Raw genomic sequence first — 16,157 nt, 5'->3', positions numbered from 1 at the left:
GAAACTCGAGAAAGTTCAGAGTTCAGGGCTTAATTACACCCTCTTGGTAGTAGTGGTGCTGCAGCACTTCCAATAGGATGGATAGCATGTTATTACAATGTGGCAAGTTTACATAGGCAGGTTCCATTATAAATGTAGACACAACGGAAAGTGCACGTAGATGCAAGTGGTTTAAGGAGATGGTTGATCAGGGGTTACCGTTGCATTCTACGATGATCCTGCAGTGAAGAGCAATTTTGGCAAAGGAGAGCATAGAATCATAAACGTATACTGCACAGAAGGCGGCCATTCGGCCCATCATGTCCGACCCGGCCAAAAAATAGCTATCCAGCCTAATCCCACTTTCCAGGTCTTGGTCTGTAGCCTTGTAGGTTACACCACATCAAGTGCCTATCCAAGTACTTTTAAAATGTGATGAAAGTTTCTGCATCTACCACCCTTTCAGGCAAAGGTGCAACATTAGCACCACATCTGTCGCCAGAGATGATTGGAAAATAATGGTTCTCCCTTGCTTCTCTTAACAGCTGGGATACATTTGATCCGGGCCTGGCAACTTATCTACTTTCACAGATGCTAAACTCCTTAATATTTCCTCACACACTATGTTTATCTCATCTAATATTTCACAGTCCTCAACTACAATGTCTGTATTGTCCCTCCCTTCTGTGAAGACAAGACGCAGAATATTAATTAAGAACCATACCTGTGTCTTCCGCCACCACACACAGGTTACATTTTTGGTCTCTAATAGGCCCTTACTCTTTCTTTAGTTATCTTCTTGCTCTTTATGTGTTTATAAAACATATTTTTGTTTTCCTTGCTGTATCTTTGCTTTCTTAATTTCACCCCTGCACTTTCCATACTTCCCTAGGCTTTTTGCAGTATTGAGCTCTTGGTATCTGACAAAAGCAGGGCTTGATGGTGCTTGATGTGGTCCAACCAGGTCTGGCAATAAATGGGTAAACCTGTTGTGCACTACATACGTTCAAGTCTTCGCCTCTTGGAGCAAAGATGGGAGATGTACCAGTTGGAACGACCAGGGTGGGAGAGAGTAAGGGTTTCTACTGAAGAAAAGGGCATCAAAGGCAGAGGTGAGAGTGTGATTGTGCACACCAACAGCTGCAGAATTATTGTGGCAAATGGAGGGCCAACAGCGACACTCGTCTGAAAACGCCAGTTCTCATCTGATCTTGGAAACTAAGCAGAATCAGGCCTGGTTAGTACTTGGATGGGAGACCGCCTGGGAATACCAGGTGCAGTCGACTTTATGTTTTAAAGTTTAATTTGTTTTAATTGCCAGGCTTTAGTGTCCCCCTCCCCTTTTATAGGGGGCACTTGTAAATTATATGATTTTAATGCCCCCCCAAAAAAAAATCACAAAATGAAAAAAAAACACAAAAAAAACCAAGAGGGCAGTTATAAGTGTCTGGAGTGTCCCCCAGATCGGGGGGCACTCGATCTAATGTTAATTTTGTACTCCCCAAAAGAGTTGTGGCAAATGGAGGGACCAAAGAGCTGGGAGTTTGAAAGTTCTGTTGCGAATGACTAGGAGGAAGCGATCTTACCAGGGACAAATGCATTAGAAAGTGGGTTTGCAAGGGGGTTGTGAGTGGTGCAGGATACAAGGAAGAGTTCAGAGATGGGAACTGAGACGATGGAAATAAGAGTGGCTCTGCAAGATGACAAGTATGAGGGGGTAGCCATCAATATGGATAGGATAGTTTATATGGAGGGAGTGGTTAAGGGAGGACAGGGTGGCATTAATATGAGCGAAGAGAGGGCAAGGCGCATTGAAATCACTGAGGTTGAGGAGTTGCTCAGTGCAGAGGATCAGTGAGGAAAGGAGTGAAGCTAGCTTGGAGTGAAACACAGGATGGGGCTTAGATGGGTGGTAGAGAATGAGAATTTTAAAGGACCGACAAGATGGATGGAGCATGGCGAGGTGCTCAAAGGAGACCAGAGGAGTAATGGGACACACCAAGGAGGGATTTGGTGATAAGGGCCACAATGCCACCCTAGCAGTTTGTGCAGGGAAGGTGGTGGTGGAAGGCATAGCCAACTAGAAAGATTTCAGTGAGGGACAAGGTCACCCAAGAGCCAAATTTCCATCATGGCCATTATGCACAATAGGGTCATGGCTGATAAGGGCCTTGTTTGGAGAGGTGATGATTGGCAGAGTCGAAGTGATCAGCGGTGAGAAGGATGAGCAGGGCACGAAGGTGGATGGCAACATTCAGCACCAGCGCAAGATCGAATTTAATGGACTTCCGAGTCTTATAATGAAATTTGAACTGAACAGATTGTAGAGCTTTATTTTACAGTAATTGCCAAATTCACTCACCAGCTCAAAGATTTAATGTACAACTGGATAAGCTTACAATTGAGTAAGCATGGTTATGTGGTACTGATTCAATTCCATGCAGCCAAGGATCTTGCGTAAGTCATAACTATTTTTAAGCATGGCTGAAAGGACACTTTGATGTAAAATGACACTGGCCAATGAAGTCAGCTTTATCTGGATGGATTGAAATAAGCATCAAAATAGACTCGTGCACCTCAGGTTATTGTCACTGTCACATTACACACACTGAGGATATTGGTGTGTTGACTTGATTTGCAGTACAAACCCAAGTCCAAACAGTACTCTTCACAGTAAATACCCACATCTATGTAGCAAATTATAAAGGTAGAATGCGATAGAGAAACCACTGACCTTGAAAAGGGAGGGTTACCCCAAGTGTTCGGTAAAGTTATGTAAATGGTACTGTATCACAATCGCACTTGCAAAAGCAATCGGGTTGTAATTGAACACTGAAGTTTGCAACTCGAGATTCGATGGTGAGGCCACAACCCACCCCCAGATGGTGAGGCCACAACCCACCCCCAACCCTAGTTCCTTTAAAACTTCCTTCTGTATAACACACTATTTCCCGGCGAACAGCAAACCCAGCTTTTCCTTCACGTTCCCCCGCCCGCCCCCCAAAAAAAAAATCACTGGCCCCTTCCCTGCATCTCAACACTCTTGGCCGGAGGTGGCTGCAATGAGAACCACTCCCTGCGGCAGGCAGTGCCGCCACCTCCTTGGTGACCACAGCGTGGAGCTGCTGGTGGGTCGGGACAGGCCGTCGTGCTGCCCCATTTCATCTTGTGCCGTTGCTGCAGTGACCCTTCGAGACTGCGCAAAGGAAACCATTACGACGCCTCCTCCTCCAACCCCAGCCTGGCCACTTCTCCAGTAGAAGCCAAAAAAAAGTCATGTTTTTTTTTTAATTTGGACTGCCTTCCTCCCGCTTTCCCTCAGAGGAGTGGCGATCCGTGGCCCGGGTGATCGGTGGGGAAGCTGTTTCCCTCATCCCATCCTATCCAAAGCACGGCCACCTTGTGCCGCCTGAGCTCCCCCGGTGGCACCGTAGCACAGGACGGGCACCCACTGGGAGGCGCATTGTTGGCCGGGAGGGAGTGTGTGTACGTGCGGGACGTGCTGCCTAGTTACCGGGCCTGTTGCTCGCTCTTTCTCCTCAGCAACAGACCCGGGCACCCCTCCCCCCAACCCCGGGCTGTGAAGGCGGCTCCCCCCGCCTGTCTCCTTACCTTGACCGTGCTAAAGGACAGAGAGAAAGTTTCATGGTAGTTGTGCTTTGTCCAGTCGTAAGAGTCCCTTAACTCGGGCCGAGCACTGCGCTTGGCTTCTTTTATTCGTTTTTTAGTTTTATGATTCATTTCCTAATCTTTTAAAGCCGCGGGCCCTGTGGAGCAGGGGAAGAGGGGGGGCGGGGTGAAAGAAAGGAAGGAGGAAAAAGACACACACACACACACGCGGCTGCCGGCTCACACCGCCGGCTTGGCCCACACGCTCAGCGGGCACGAGACTCGAGCAGCAAAAGAGCCGCTTTCCAGAATTTTCACGCCGCGCTCGCTCGCCCGCCCGCAGTGGCCTGTCAATCAGAGCCCGCAAAGGAAGTCCGGCCCACAGGCCCAGCGCTGATTGGCCGGTCCGCGACGTTGGGCGCGTCTAATTGGCCGGTCCGCGACGTTGGGCGCGTCTAATTGGCCGGTCCGCGACGTTGGGCGCGTCTAATTGGCCGGTCCGCAACGTGAGGTGGTCGGGTGCGCGTGTGCCACTCTTGTGACGTAAAGAGAACCTCCCCCCCCCCCCCCCGATCACGTCGATGCCTGCGAGGTCAGAGTTGAAGTCCGTGACGTCATGACCGCCCGGCCGCCTTCCAGCGCCAAGCGGTTCGTGTTTGTGGCGGAGCCGCCGAGTGTTGGCCCGGAGCGGCTGGAGGTGTCCGTGCCCGAGGTGGATGGCTGTTTTTAATATATATATAAAGCTGCTGTTGGTTCTTTAGATGGGGAAAAGATGAGTTCAAATCGCATTTTCCTCCATAGATCTTAGCGCCTTCTCCCTCATTGGAGGCCGCGGCCCAGCCTCTGAAGAATAAACCAATGGAAGTCTCCCGCTTGCAGTGAAAAGTAAGACTTGCATTTTCACAGCGCCTTTCACGACCAATGGACGTCCCAAAGCTTTTTACAGACAATGAAGTACTTTTTTTTGAAGTGTAGTCACTTGTAATGTAGGAAACGTTCGTAGAGGGATGTGATCGGGGCCCAAGAAAGGGGCGAGGGCCCAGGGCCAGCACGGGCCAGCCCACACTGCGGTATGTGTGTGCACTTGGTCCGTGCAGCAGAGCTGGTCTCCAGTTGTCTTGGTTAATCCTTGCCATTGGACCAAGACCTAGCTCTGTCAAGTCCGTGTGGTGGCTGATGTGCAACAGCTACCACACCTTAAAAAAAAATCCACGCACAGGCATCTACCACCCTTCAACATGTAGCTCGGGACCTGGAATTCACTGAAACACCTGTGAACTCATCCCTTTTTGGCATGGAAGCAAGTCATCCTCGACACGAGGGACCGCCTAAGAAGAAGAAGAGGAAATACGGCAGCAGGCTGTCACAAACAGCAATGTGATAATGATCAGATAATCTCTGGAGTTCTGACGAAAGGTCATCGACCTGAAACGTTAACTCAGTTTCTCTTTCCACAGATGTTGCCTGACTGGCTGAGTATATCCAGCAGTTTCTGTTTTTATTTCAGATTTCCAGCATCTGCAGTGTTTTGGTTTTGTTTTCACCAGAGAATCTTTTTTTTAGTGATGTTGATTGAGAGCTAAATATTGGCCAGGACACCAGGATAACTCCCCTGCTCTTCGAAATAGTGCAGTGGGCTCTTTACGTCCACCTGAGAGCAGATGGGGCCTCGGTTTAACATCTCATCTGAAAGACGGAGTGAACGCCATTTCAAGCAGCCACTGTAAATGTGCCACTCTACCCCCGCCAGTGGAACTGGGCATCGCACTCGACTTGCTGTTGAACTGGGAAATGTTCTAAGTAACTTTTATTTGGCAGTTAGAGTGTTGAGCAAAGACTAGAGCGGTGTAGTGGGTTAGACCATGTACTTTCACAATGCAGATCCAGCCCAGGATGAGGGGATGAATTTCTTTTCTCTGCGGGCTGCAAAGAAGTCACTAGGCCGACTCTTGAGTGTGTAGTCCCGGGGAAGTGCTGCATTCTTGAAAGTATTTTTTAGATGAGAAATTAAATCAAGGCTGCACCCTCCTGTTCTAGTGGGTGTAAAATGACCCAATCATAATCTTGAAGACGGGCAGGAAATTACGTGGTCTCCTCGTTTATGTTCCTCCTTCGCAGAACACCCCAAAAACTGTTCAATTGGTCATTTATCTCATATGCTGTTTATGCGGCTTTGCTCTGCAATTTGGCGGCGACATTTGCCGACAAAAACAACCGTGATTCTTCTTCAAAAAAAGTAATTTGTTGGATGTGAAATACTTTGGAATTTCCTGTTAAAGATCCTATATAAAAGTGGATTTTTTTCTCCTCTCTTTAATAGTCACTGCCATACAAGTCATTTGTTGTGTTAAATGTTACAATATTTTTAGATGTGACCAGGTATCTAAATTGAGATGAGGAGAAACTTCTTCACTCAGAGAATTGTGAACCTGTGGAATTCTCTACCACAGAAAATTGTTGAGGCTAGTTTGTTAGATATATTCAAAAGAGAGTTAGATGTGGCCCTTACGGTTAAAGGGATCAAGGAGTATAGAGAAAAAGCAGGAATAGGGTACTGAAGTTGCATGATCAGCCATGATCATATTGAATGGTTTACTCCTGCACCTATTTTCTATGTTTCTATGTATTGATCATAGCTCAGTGGTAATACTTTTCCCTCTTGAGTCGGAATGGATTCAAGTCCCAATCCAGACTTGAGCACATAATCTAGGCTGCATTTCAGTATTGAGGGAAGGCTGCATTGTCGGAGGTGCGATTTTTGGTATGAGATGATAAATCGAGGGCTTATTTGCCCCCTAAGGTGGACGTAAAAGGTCCCATGGCACTATTTGAAGAGCTAGGGAGCTCTTCTGGTGTTCTGGCCAATGTTTATTCATTAACCAACTCAGTGAAATAGATCATCTGGCCATTTATTTCATTGCTGTTTGTGGGACCTGCTGCGTGAATGTTGGCTACCATGTTATTCTACGTTGTAACAGTGATTACACTTCACAAGTACTTCTTTGGCTGTGAAGCACTTTGGGACATCCTGAAGTTGTGAAGGTGCTATATAAATGCAAGTTTTTTTTCTTTCTTATAAATTAAAGCTTATTTCAAATTATTTTAAAATTTATACCTATAACAAATATGCAGAGCTGCGGAAAAAATGCGATTGAGTTCTTATTGCGAGATCTGAAAGTTGTCCTCTGCTTTTGGACTTGTCCATTGCTGCTGCTTCTGGCTGCTACTATTTTCTTTTTATTAATTCTTTGGATCTGACAAGGCTGGCATGTACTGCCCATACCTAATTGCTCTAGAGAAGGTGAGCCACCACCTTGAACGCTGTAGTCTGTGGTGGAAGTGCTCCCACAATGGTATTAGGTAGGGAGTGCCAGGATTTTGGCCCAGCGTGATGAAGGAACCATGATATATGTCTAAATTGGGATTGTGTGTGACTTGGATGGGAACTTGGAGGTGACTGTGTTCCCATGCACTTGCTGCCATGAGACAGCTATCGCCCTAGCTATGCTGTGAGTGGGAAATCTTTATCTCAGTAGTTTGGCAACAGAGCAGCACTGGCTAGTTGCTGTGACGGACAAATTGAGGAAGACTGGATATGTGAACTTGAGGTGGTGGGGGAGGGGGGAAAAGTGGTGGAAGGTGGTTGAAGATTGCCAAGAACTGTAGGGGAAGGGGAGAGAAAAAAGGTGTCCGTGTTAGCTAAGGAGGTTGAAGGAGAAGAATGCGAGTGTGAATTGGCAAGAGATGGATTGTTAACAATTTAAAACAATCAATTTTAGCATTGAAGATTACTAATACATATTCTCAATGATCTGCAATTTCTCTAAGAAATTAGAAAAAAATCGCTTTTTGCCATCATTTGTAATTTCCAGTGGCCCTGACTGCCCTGATTTCGATCCCTATCAAGCATTGTTGATTTGAAGTGTCACATAAGGCTTACACTGAGGCAGCTTCAACACCATACCAGTATGTAGGAATTTAGAGCATTTTACCTTAGTCAATAACTTTTCCTACCCATATCTATCAGTTTAATGCTGTCTCTTTAAAAAAAATAAGATTCATATACCACCTTTTTCTGTGCTAACACTTAAAGCATTTGTGTTTGATTGAAGTTTTTTCATTTTTTTTCTTTTTAAGTCAATTATATTTAGTGGAATTAAAGCATCTGTGTCCCCGGTGCCAACATCTTCAAAATATTAGAGCTGAATTCTGATGAAACATGTGACTGGCCATCACAGAACTGTAATTTGTTGGCTTTCTGCATTTCAACGTATTCTCATCTGGCTCCTGAATGAAGTATATCATTGAAACTGGTGCAATTGGGGATTCTCCAGTTTTGGAGTTTGCAAAAGGTGGCAGTCCTACCTTTGAGAGTTGACAAGATGATGCTCAAACACGCTGTGGCATAAAGTAACTGGATGTGGGTTTGTGCCCATGATTTATTTTGCTAATTTTGTTCTCAGTTTTTCCACAGTGAGGGAGGTTGTAGCAAATGATTGGTTGTTTGGGAACTGGACATGTTCACTTTCTTGTGCAAGAACTGGTTTGTGGTTTGCTACAGAAAAAAAAGCCAAAGAAATCCACTATGTTCTGGACATTATGTGCTGGGGAGGAGAGAGGAAATTCCTGAGGGATGATTTTATGGTGACTTTTTGAATTGAAAACCATTTAGGAACATAAGATCAAGAGGAGGCCATTCAGCCCCTCGAGCCTGTTCTCCCATTCAATCATTGCTGATCTATGATCTAACTTCATATATCTGCCTTTTGGCCCATATCCCTTAATACCTTTGGTTAACAAAAAGTTATCCATCTCCAACAATTGATCTAGCATCCTGAAAACTTTGATCAGATCACCTTCTAAATTCTAGGGAATACAATTCTAATTTGTGTAGTTTCGCCTTGTAACTTAACCGTTGAAGTCTGGGTATCATTCTGGTAAACCTACGCTGCACACCCTCCAAGGCCACTATATCCTTCCAAAGATGTGGTGCCCAGATCTGCTCACAGGACTCCAAGTGTGTCTAACCAGGGTTTTGTATTGCTGCAGAATAACCGCGACCCCCTTGTACTCAAGTCCTCTAGATATAAAGGCCAGCATTCCATTAGCTTTTTTGATTATTTTCTGTACCTGTTCGTGACATTTTAATGATCTACGTACCTGAACCCCCAAGTCTCTCTGGCCCGCCACTGTTTTTAGCTTTTCACCATTTAGAAAGTACCCTATTCTATGCTTTTTAGGTCCAAAGTTGATGACCTCACATTTGCTTACAAGAAATCCATTTGCCATACTTTTGCCCATTCACTTAATGTATCAATATCCCGATGTAATTTTATGCTTTCATCTACGATGTTGCTTAACCTTGTGTTATCTGCAAATTTGAATATGATTTTCTATGCCATCATCTAAGTCGTTAATAAATACTGTAAATAGTTGAGGCCCCAACACAGATCCCTGGGGGACACCACAAGCCACATCCTGCCAACTTGAGTACCTGCCCATTATCCCTACTCTCTGTCTCCTGCCGCTCAGCCAATTTCCTAACCAGGTCAATAATTTGCCCTCAACTCTGGGTTTCTAGCTTAGTTATTAGTTTCTTATGTGAGACTTGTATCAAATGCCTTCTGGAAGTCCATATAAATTACATCCATAGGCATTCCCCTGTCCACTACTTTCGTCACCTCTTCAAAAAATCTATTTGGGCTTGTCAGACATGACCTACCTTGCACAAATCTCTCTGATGATCAATTTCCTCAATTTTCTCCCCTCCTCATGTTGTTACTTGTGTTGATGGTATGAGTGCTGGTTTTGGATCATACTATAGGATGCCCTTGCCCACTGATCCATCGGAGGAGCCTCCGTTACATTGCTTTTCTATTTTAGAATCATTGTACATCATTTTTTTTCTGAGTGAATGCTGTTCATTTAGTTTATTGACTTATGTGGAATGCAACATCAAAATTGGCGATTGAGAAAGAACATTGTTGGCAAGTAGGGTAAATAAAATAATTTAATTTTACCAACAGCTAGTAAATTCCTGAAACATCTATTTCTTGAAAGATTGAATGTTCTAACATTACTGAATAACATATTCCTGCGACAAACCAAATCATAAGGCAATTCTCACGGCATTTCCTTTCAGCAAAACATGGAGGAAACCAAATGCCTTGCGGTGTAATCTGATTTTTATTTCAAGTAAGTTCTAGTCAGCTTCACAAATGAAAAAAGAATTGTACTGTATTACCTAATGAAGCATTCAGCATTCCCTTTATTAATACTTGGTGTGGTTAGTTCTTAATTTAGACGGCTACATATATATTCAAAAAGGTAATACAATGCTAACTAGACATCAACTACACTTGTTTATTTGTGATTGTAAAGCTGTGTTTGAACAATTCCATATTATACAAACGTTAAACAATCTGATTATATAAGCCAGAACTAGGGAGTAAATCATTTGGAATAATTGAGTTGTGCCATTCATTGATGGATGTACTGTAAAACTTGTTGCTACTTGTGAAAGATGGCTCAATGAAGAAACACAAGTAAAGGATACAGCAATGTGGTTTTCTGAAGCAATCGTGTTTGATTGGACCTAATATTCTAGCCTCTCCACCGCACTTCTTTAAAGAGTGCTCTGGGATCTTTTACATCTACCTGAGAGGGCAGATGGGGCCTCGGTTCAACGTTTCATCTGAAAGATGGCGTTTCTGACAGTGCAGCACATCCTCAGTACTGCACCAAAGTGTCAATATTCTCGAGTGTCTCGCGTGGGCTTCAATCCAATGACTTTCTGACTCGTAGGTGAGAGTGCTAACACTGAACCAAGGCTGACCGAGCCAATTCATTTGTTTTGAAGTGTAATCACAAAAAGACAGTTTGCACATAAGATCTCATAAACAGCAGTGAGAACAATGATCCTTCTGTCCTTGCAAACTACCGCCCCATCTTCAAGGACTTTGGCGAGGATGGGGAGGTTGAACGTGTTGTCACCTATCTTTCCCGCAATGCCATGTTCGAACCTCTCCAATCTAGTTTCTGGGCCTGCCATAGCGCTGAAACACCGCTAATCAAAGTCTCAAATGACATTCTCTGTGACTTGTGTATATTCCTGCTCATCCTTCTCAACCTGCCTGCAACTTTTGACACGGTTGACTACACCATCCTCCTTCAACGCCTCCCTCTACTGTCCAGGAAAGTGCAATTGCTCTCGCCTCATTCCACTCTTGCCTATCCAGTCGTAGCTAGAGAATCTCCTGCAATCGCTTCTCTTTCCACCCTCGCAGTTATCTCTGCAGTCTTCTGGCTCTTCCCTAGCCACTGATTCCATCCCTATCTCTGTAACCTCCTCCAACCCTCCAATCTAACAAGAACCCTCGTGTTCCTCCACATCTGGCCTCTTGTGCATCCCCCACTTCTTCTCCCCATCATTGGCAGCCGTTCCCTACAGCCATCTAGTCCCTAAACTCTGGAATTCCCTCCACAAACCACTTTGTCTCACCACCTCTCCTCTAAGAGGCTGCTTAAAACCTATCTCTTTGACCAAGTGTTTGGTCTCCCTCTTTGACTCGTTGTCAATTTCTGCCTGATTACGCTCCTGTGAAGTGTCTTGGGATGTTTTACCACGTTAAAGGTGCTATATAACTGCAAATTATTGTTGCTTCTTCAGGTACTGGATCCCCAATATGGTATGTACATATGGCCAAGTGCTGTGGTTCTGGCACAATACACGTGGTTTTACAGAAGTTCAGTAAGAGGAAAGACCATTTTAGAGGTAAAATAAATTAACTTTATTTTGATTATACAATAGTATTTCATGCACAGGTGGAATAGGTGGAAACTTCTGAGATAATGCCCATTAACCTATCAGGCTCATTTGTTGGACTATTCCTTTTGCGTTTTGCTACATAATAGTTGTGAAAAGAAAGTGCCCTCTGCTGGTCAAGACCGAAGTGTCTTAAAGACTAATGCTACAGAATACAAATAGTTACGAATGAGAAATTTATTTACTAAGTTTCGACTAAAACGTCAGCAAAACTGGCAAATTCTCTCAAAAAAAATCAAACTAAGTATGGCCAGTTGATATTTTTTTAAAAGTAAACCAGTTGCATTAATTTGTCATTTCTTTGTCCAATGCTCAAGGAAGATTGCACTGGAATTCTTAAAATTGAAAGTACATTTTAACTTTTTATTATTAAAGTGTTGAATGTTTATGTAAAAAAAAATAATGGGTGTAGATTAGTGCTTTTCTAATGCAAGTGTTTTCCCCCCCAAAAAAGATTATTACTCCGGCATTTTTTGTTACCTGTTGCTCAGCCTGCTAAGTTAATTGACATTTCTAAAAGATTTATGATTCAATTTGCAAATAAAAAGCAGTAATACTTTTAAATCACAGTAAATTGGATATTCTTTATTGTATCAATAAACATAAATTATTTTATATCATTAGGCAATGGTGCAGGTATTAATTGTTTGCATTTTCAATCAGATTGGAGCTGGTGCAAGCTTACCTGGTATAGTGGCGGCAAAATGTGGTGCCAAAGTAATTTTATCGGATGATGCAGAGCTTCAGAATTGCTTGGATAACTGTCGTCGAAGTTGCCAGATTAATAACCTTGAAGATGTGCCTGTCATTGGTCTAACCTGGGGGAAAATATCTCCTGACCTACTGCTGTTGCCACAGATAGACGTCATTCTGGGATCTGATGTGTTTTATGAGCCTGAAGGTAAAGATTTAAAGTTTACAAAACCTATTCTATGCTGCTGTGCTAGGATAGAAAGGAATATTGTATTGTTTCTTTTATTCTCGACTGCCTTTTTTTTTTGCAACTAATGATATATTTGTCCTGAGAGGAAATCAAACAGAATTCCACTGCCTATAACATAACTTGTGTGTTTTCATAACATGGTTGAGTGTTAATTTTAGTAGGAAGTTAAGCTGCTTCGTAGTTAACTGCATTGACTTCAACATTCCCTGGTACTTTCCAAAGGGGAAACTGAAAAGGAACTGATGCCAAACTATGGTGGGAGAGGTGACTGAAAGTGATGTATTTGAAGAAGGTCCCGAAGAAATAGGCTAAAGTGATTTGAAGATAATGGGATTTTGAAGAGGAGTTAGCTTTTCTAACCTCCATCTCATCCCTTGTCTCTTCCATTGTTCCTGAGTCTGGCAATGAGGAACCATTTGCCAAGCTCTGCATTGCCCTCAAGAACAACACCTTCCCCTTCCACGACCTCATCATGATGAATCTATTGACATCCTAGCCATGAGTGAAACATGCCTTCTAGACGATGACTCCTTATCCCTCACCAAAGAATAGCTGCCACAAAATAGTGTAATAGTGATAAGTTTTGCTTCAGCAATGCTGGTAATTGTGTGACATCTTGATGCTGTTGCTAGTGTAGTAATAAACCTTGAAACAAAATACGTACAGTATCAATTTTTTGTCTCATAGATATGGGGCTTGGGATCAGCTCACTCAGCATAAACTGGGGATTGAACCTGGGATATTCTTGGCCTCTATGGCACAGCTACCTGCGTCAACAAGCTGAATGATTGGAGTAGATTTGAGTGATGTTAGGCATTTTATCACCTGTAATATTTTTGCTTTTGCTTGCATCTTATTCTTACTGAAATGTGCTGCTTAAACTTACCACAAAATCCAATGTGTAGCACCTTGTTATAACATAAGAAACATTGTCTGCAGTTGGAACTTTTAAGATGACTAACACCCAATTTTTGTGCTAAATCTCATTGTTAAGGTTTTATACTTTGTTTATAATTCTTATTGCTGAATGTGAATAAATTGGAAAATACATGCAACATTTAAAATTTTCTCTAATTGATTTTTCTAGACTTTGAGGATATATTAACAACTATTTTCTACCTCATGCAAAAAAATCCACATGCGCTGTTCTGGACCACTTATCAGGAACGTTGGTGAGCTTTTCATAACTGTTTGATTGTGTCTGAACAGTATTTTATTTGTGATATTTTTAATTATACTATTTGCATATGTTTGACTAAAACACAATTATTTCTATATCTAATGAGAATTTTTAACTGATAGGCTGGAATAGTCACTTAATTATAGTAGTAAAGCCATTTCAGATTTATGAAATTCATGCTTGCTAGTCTCGGCTGGCATTTGCATTCATTCTTCCCTTATTGTGATATTTCCGTCACTCATTATCAGGTCATGTTAGATGAAAAGAGGGGAGAAGGGAGGAATTGGCTTTCTACCCCACTATAGCTGAAATTCATCAACTGTATGTTGGAGATCTATCACCCAAGAAGTAAGAACTTACATTTATAGAGCGTTTTCCATGTCCTCACCCCAAAACATTTAACCAATCAAGTACTTTTGAAGTGTCCTAAACTTGCTTTTATAAGGTAGGCAAACACGATAGCTAATTTGTACAAAGTGTTTTTAGTACAGATCAGTGACCGTACTTAAACAATACTGTAATTGTTCCGTTGGGCGGGTCACATTATTCACATGCCTGATACAAGACTCCCAAAGCAAGGGCTCTACTCTGAACTCCGACATGGCAAGTGAGCCTAAGGTGGGCAGAGGAAACATTTTAAGGACACCCTCAAAGCCTCCTTGCTAAAATGCAACATCTCCACTGACACCTGGGAGTCCCTAGCCAAAGACCGCCTTAAGTGGAGGAAATGCATCCGGGAGGGCGCTGAGCACTGAGTCTCGTCGCCGGGAGCATGCAGAAAACAAGCGCAAGGAGCGGGCGGCAAACCAGTCCCACCCACCCTTTCCTTCAATTACTGTCTGTCCCACCTATGACAGAGACTGTAATTCCCGTATTGGATTGTTCAGTCACTTAAGAACTCACTTCTAGAGTGGAAACAAGTCTTCCTCGATTTCGAGGAACTGCCAATGATGATGATGGTAATTGTGATATAATTCCCCTTTAGTCCCATTCATAATTAAAAAAAAATATTTCTCCACGTGAACCTCAGTGATAGGTCTATTTGTGTGAAATGCAGATTAATCATCTGCTGCATGATACCATAAATGTTGTAAGAGACCCAGTATATGAAGTCAATTGTCTTTCTATTTTAACATGAGTTGATCTCCCATGGTGCTTCACATTGGCAGTCAAGACAAGGTACAGTATTCAGCTTAAGCAGGGTTAAAATGCAGGGATAGGGTGAATCCCCCAGTAGGCACATTAAGTTTTTTATTTTAAAATATTGTATTTCTCTAAAACTGACTAGTGTATACCAATGAAACTGTTCAGTGGTTCAGTATAGTTTTGTTTTCAGCAATTTTCAGTGATTGTAAATCAATTACAAGTGGGAAAAATGGACATCCTTATTAAAGATGCTTATTTTTGCTGAAAACAATTTTCAGCTGTATTAATAAAACTGCACCATGTTACCACTCTTAAATACATCAAGGGATAAGTTTTAATGGAAATAAAAAAATGATTACTTTCAAATACGCTGCCCAATTGCCCAGGTTGATGAAAGATTTGTGATTATGCAAATTTATTTTAACCCAAACTTGTAGCCGAACCTAACCAGAGCAATTTCAAGTGTATTTTCCTGATTGCGCCCAAAGTGGAAATTTTCTGAGCAACTCAAATCATTTGAACTGGACTATTATAATTTTAAACTGTCATTCACTTCTTGTTACATCTCTACTGCCTCTTGCCAGTTTTCATCTTGTCTAGTTGCCTCAATTTTTGTTTATCTTCCAAGGACCATACCCTACTTCTTTAACAGGATCAATTTCCACTATTCCTGTCCGAACACACTTTAGTACATTGAGGCCTGATCTTCATTATTCTGGTGCCAAATTCTACCCAGCATGACATTACAATTACAGCCTTACTATGCCGGCAAATTTTACCCCGCATGACATTACGTTTACATCCTTATTATGCCTATTATCACTATATATTTATTCAAACAAATGAGATGGAGTGACCCACCCAGGTTTGGATAAGGTAAGAAATCTGTTTAGTCTCACTGTAAGAATATTCTTTTACTGTAGTTGCTGAATAATTTATTATCTCTTCCAGTGCGGATTGGTCAATTGAAGCATTACTATACAAGTGGAATTTGAAGTGTGTTCACATACAACTGGAAACATTTAATGCAGATGAAGAACAGCTTGCTGGATCAAGTCTGCCTGGAAGTCACACTGTTCACATGATGATTATCACCTTAAGGACTAACATTACCTCAGTAACCTAAAGCTGGTCTAGTGGCAAAGATAGCTATGCTTTCTTTGCAGTGAACTGCATTTTAGAAAGACTGCCACTACCATCATGTTTTCCATCCAAAATCACTTACTTTCATGGGGTCATTTTTTTAAGTAAGACTTTGGTTCTGTATTTATCAAAATAAAAACTTGATAGGGTGTATTTCAAATTTCTTGTGCTTATTATCTACCAAGCTAGCTTCAAATCAAAATTTAGATATTGCTAACTACATTTTTTAAGCAGAGGATGATGCTGGGTTTTATTTTATTTATAGTTATGTTTTAAATATTTCAGTGTGTGACAGATGTACATTTTTCACTTATTTATGACTAGAACTATAC

At 42.3% G+C, this 16,157-nt stretch overlaps 2 protein-coding genes and 1 pseudogene across 6 annotated transcripts in view; 2 read left to right on the top strand and 1 right to left on the bottom strand.

The window, feature by feature from the left end:
- Window positions 1–3,922, bottom strand: part of jmjd6 (jumonji domain containing 6, arginine demethylase and lysine hydroxylase) — a 30,514-nt gene extending 26,592 nt beyond the window's left edge. The window contains exon 1 of one of the 2 annotated variants that reach the window (XM_070858198.1): window positions 3,592–3,922. In XM_070858198.1, coding sequence (XP_070714299.1) covers window positions 3,592–3,720 — 129 coding nt within the window. In that variant the 5' untranslated portion in view covers window positions 3,721–3,922. The remainder of the gene's footprint in view (window positions 1–3,591) is intronic. The other variant, XM_070858199.1, reaches the window with a different exon arrangement.
- On the top strand, window positions 1,147–1,265 carry LOC139227302 (5S ribosomal RNA; annotated as a pseudogene).
- Window positions 3,923–4,204: 282 nt separating the features above from the next.
- On the top strand, window positions 4,205–15,978 carry LOC139226696 (histone-arginine methyltransferase METTL23-like). 4 transcript variants are annotated; one of them, XM_070857645.1, is made up of 6 exons: window positions 4,224–4,300; window positions 4,390–4,473; window positions 11,258–11,362; window positions 12,077–12,314; window positions 13,444–13,528; window positions 15,634–15,978. In XM_070857645.1, exons 3-6 carry the CDS (start codon window positions 11,279–11,281, stop codon window positions 15,806–15,808), a joined length of 582 nt encoding a protein of 193 aa, XP_070713746.1. In that variant the 5' UTR covers window positions 4,224–4,300; window positions 4,390–4,473; window positions 11,258–11,278; the 3' UTR covers window positions 15,809–15,978. The 4 variants fall into 4 exon arrangements, with proteins under 4 accessions (XP_070713744.1, XP_070713746.1, XP_070713745.1 ...); XM_070857643.1 differs by lacking the exon at window positions 4,390–4,473 and having other exon boundaries at window positions 4,205–4,300; XM_070857644.1 differs by lacking the exon at window positions 4,224–4,300 and having other exon boundaries at window positions 4,313–4,473.
- Window positions 15,979–16,157: the final 179 nt, after the last annotated feature.

This window comes from Pristiophorus japonicus, chromosome 16 (genome assembly GCF_044704955.1).
Source record: "Pristiophorus japonicus isolate sPriJap1 chromosome 16, sPriJap1.hap1, whole genome shotgun sequence".
NCBI lineage: Eukaryota > Metazoa > Chordata > Chondrichthyes > Pristiophoridae > Pristiophorus > Pristiophorus japonicus.
This window is presented reverse-complemented; position numbering and strand designations above follow the sequence as displayed.

Coding starts and splice junctions, on each gene's coding strand:
- LOC139226696 (XM_070857643.1), top strand. CDS start 4,205: ATGACCGCCCGGCCGCCTTCCAGCGCCAAGCGGTTCGTGTTTGTGGCG. Junction 11,363..12,076: donor GAGGAAAGACCATTTTAGAG/GTAAAATAAATT, acceptor ATTTTCAATCAG/ATTGGAGCTGGTGCAAGCTT. Junction 13,529..15,633: donor ACCACTTATCAGGAACGTTG/GTGAGCTTTTCA, acceptor TATCTCTTCCAG/TGCGGATTGGTCAATTGAAG.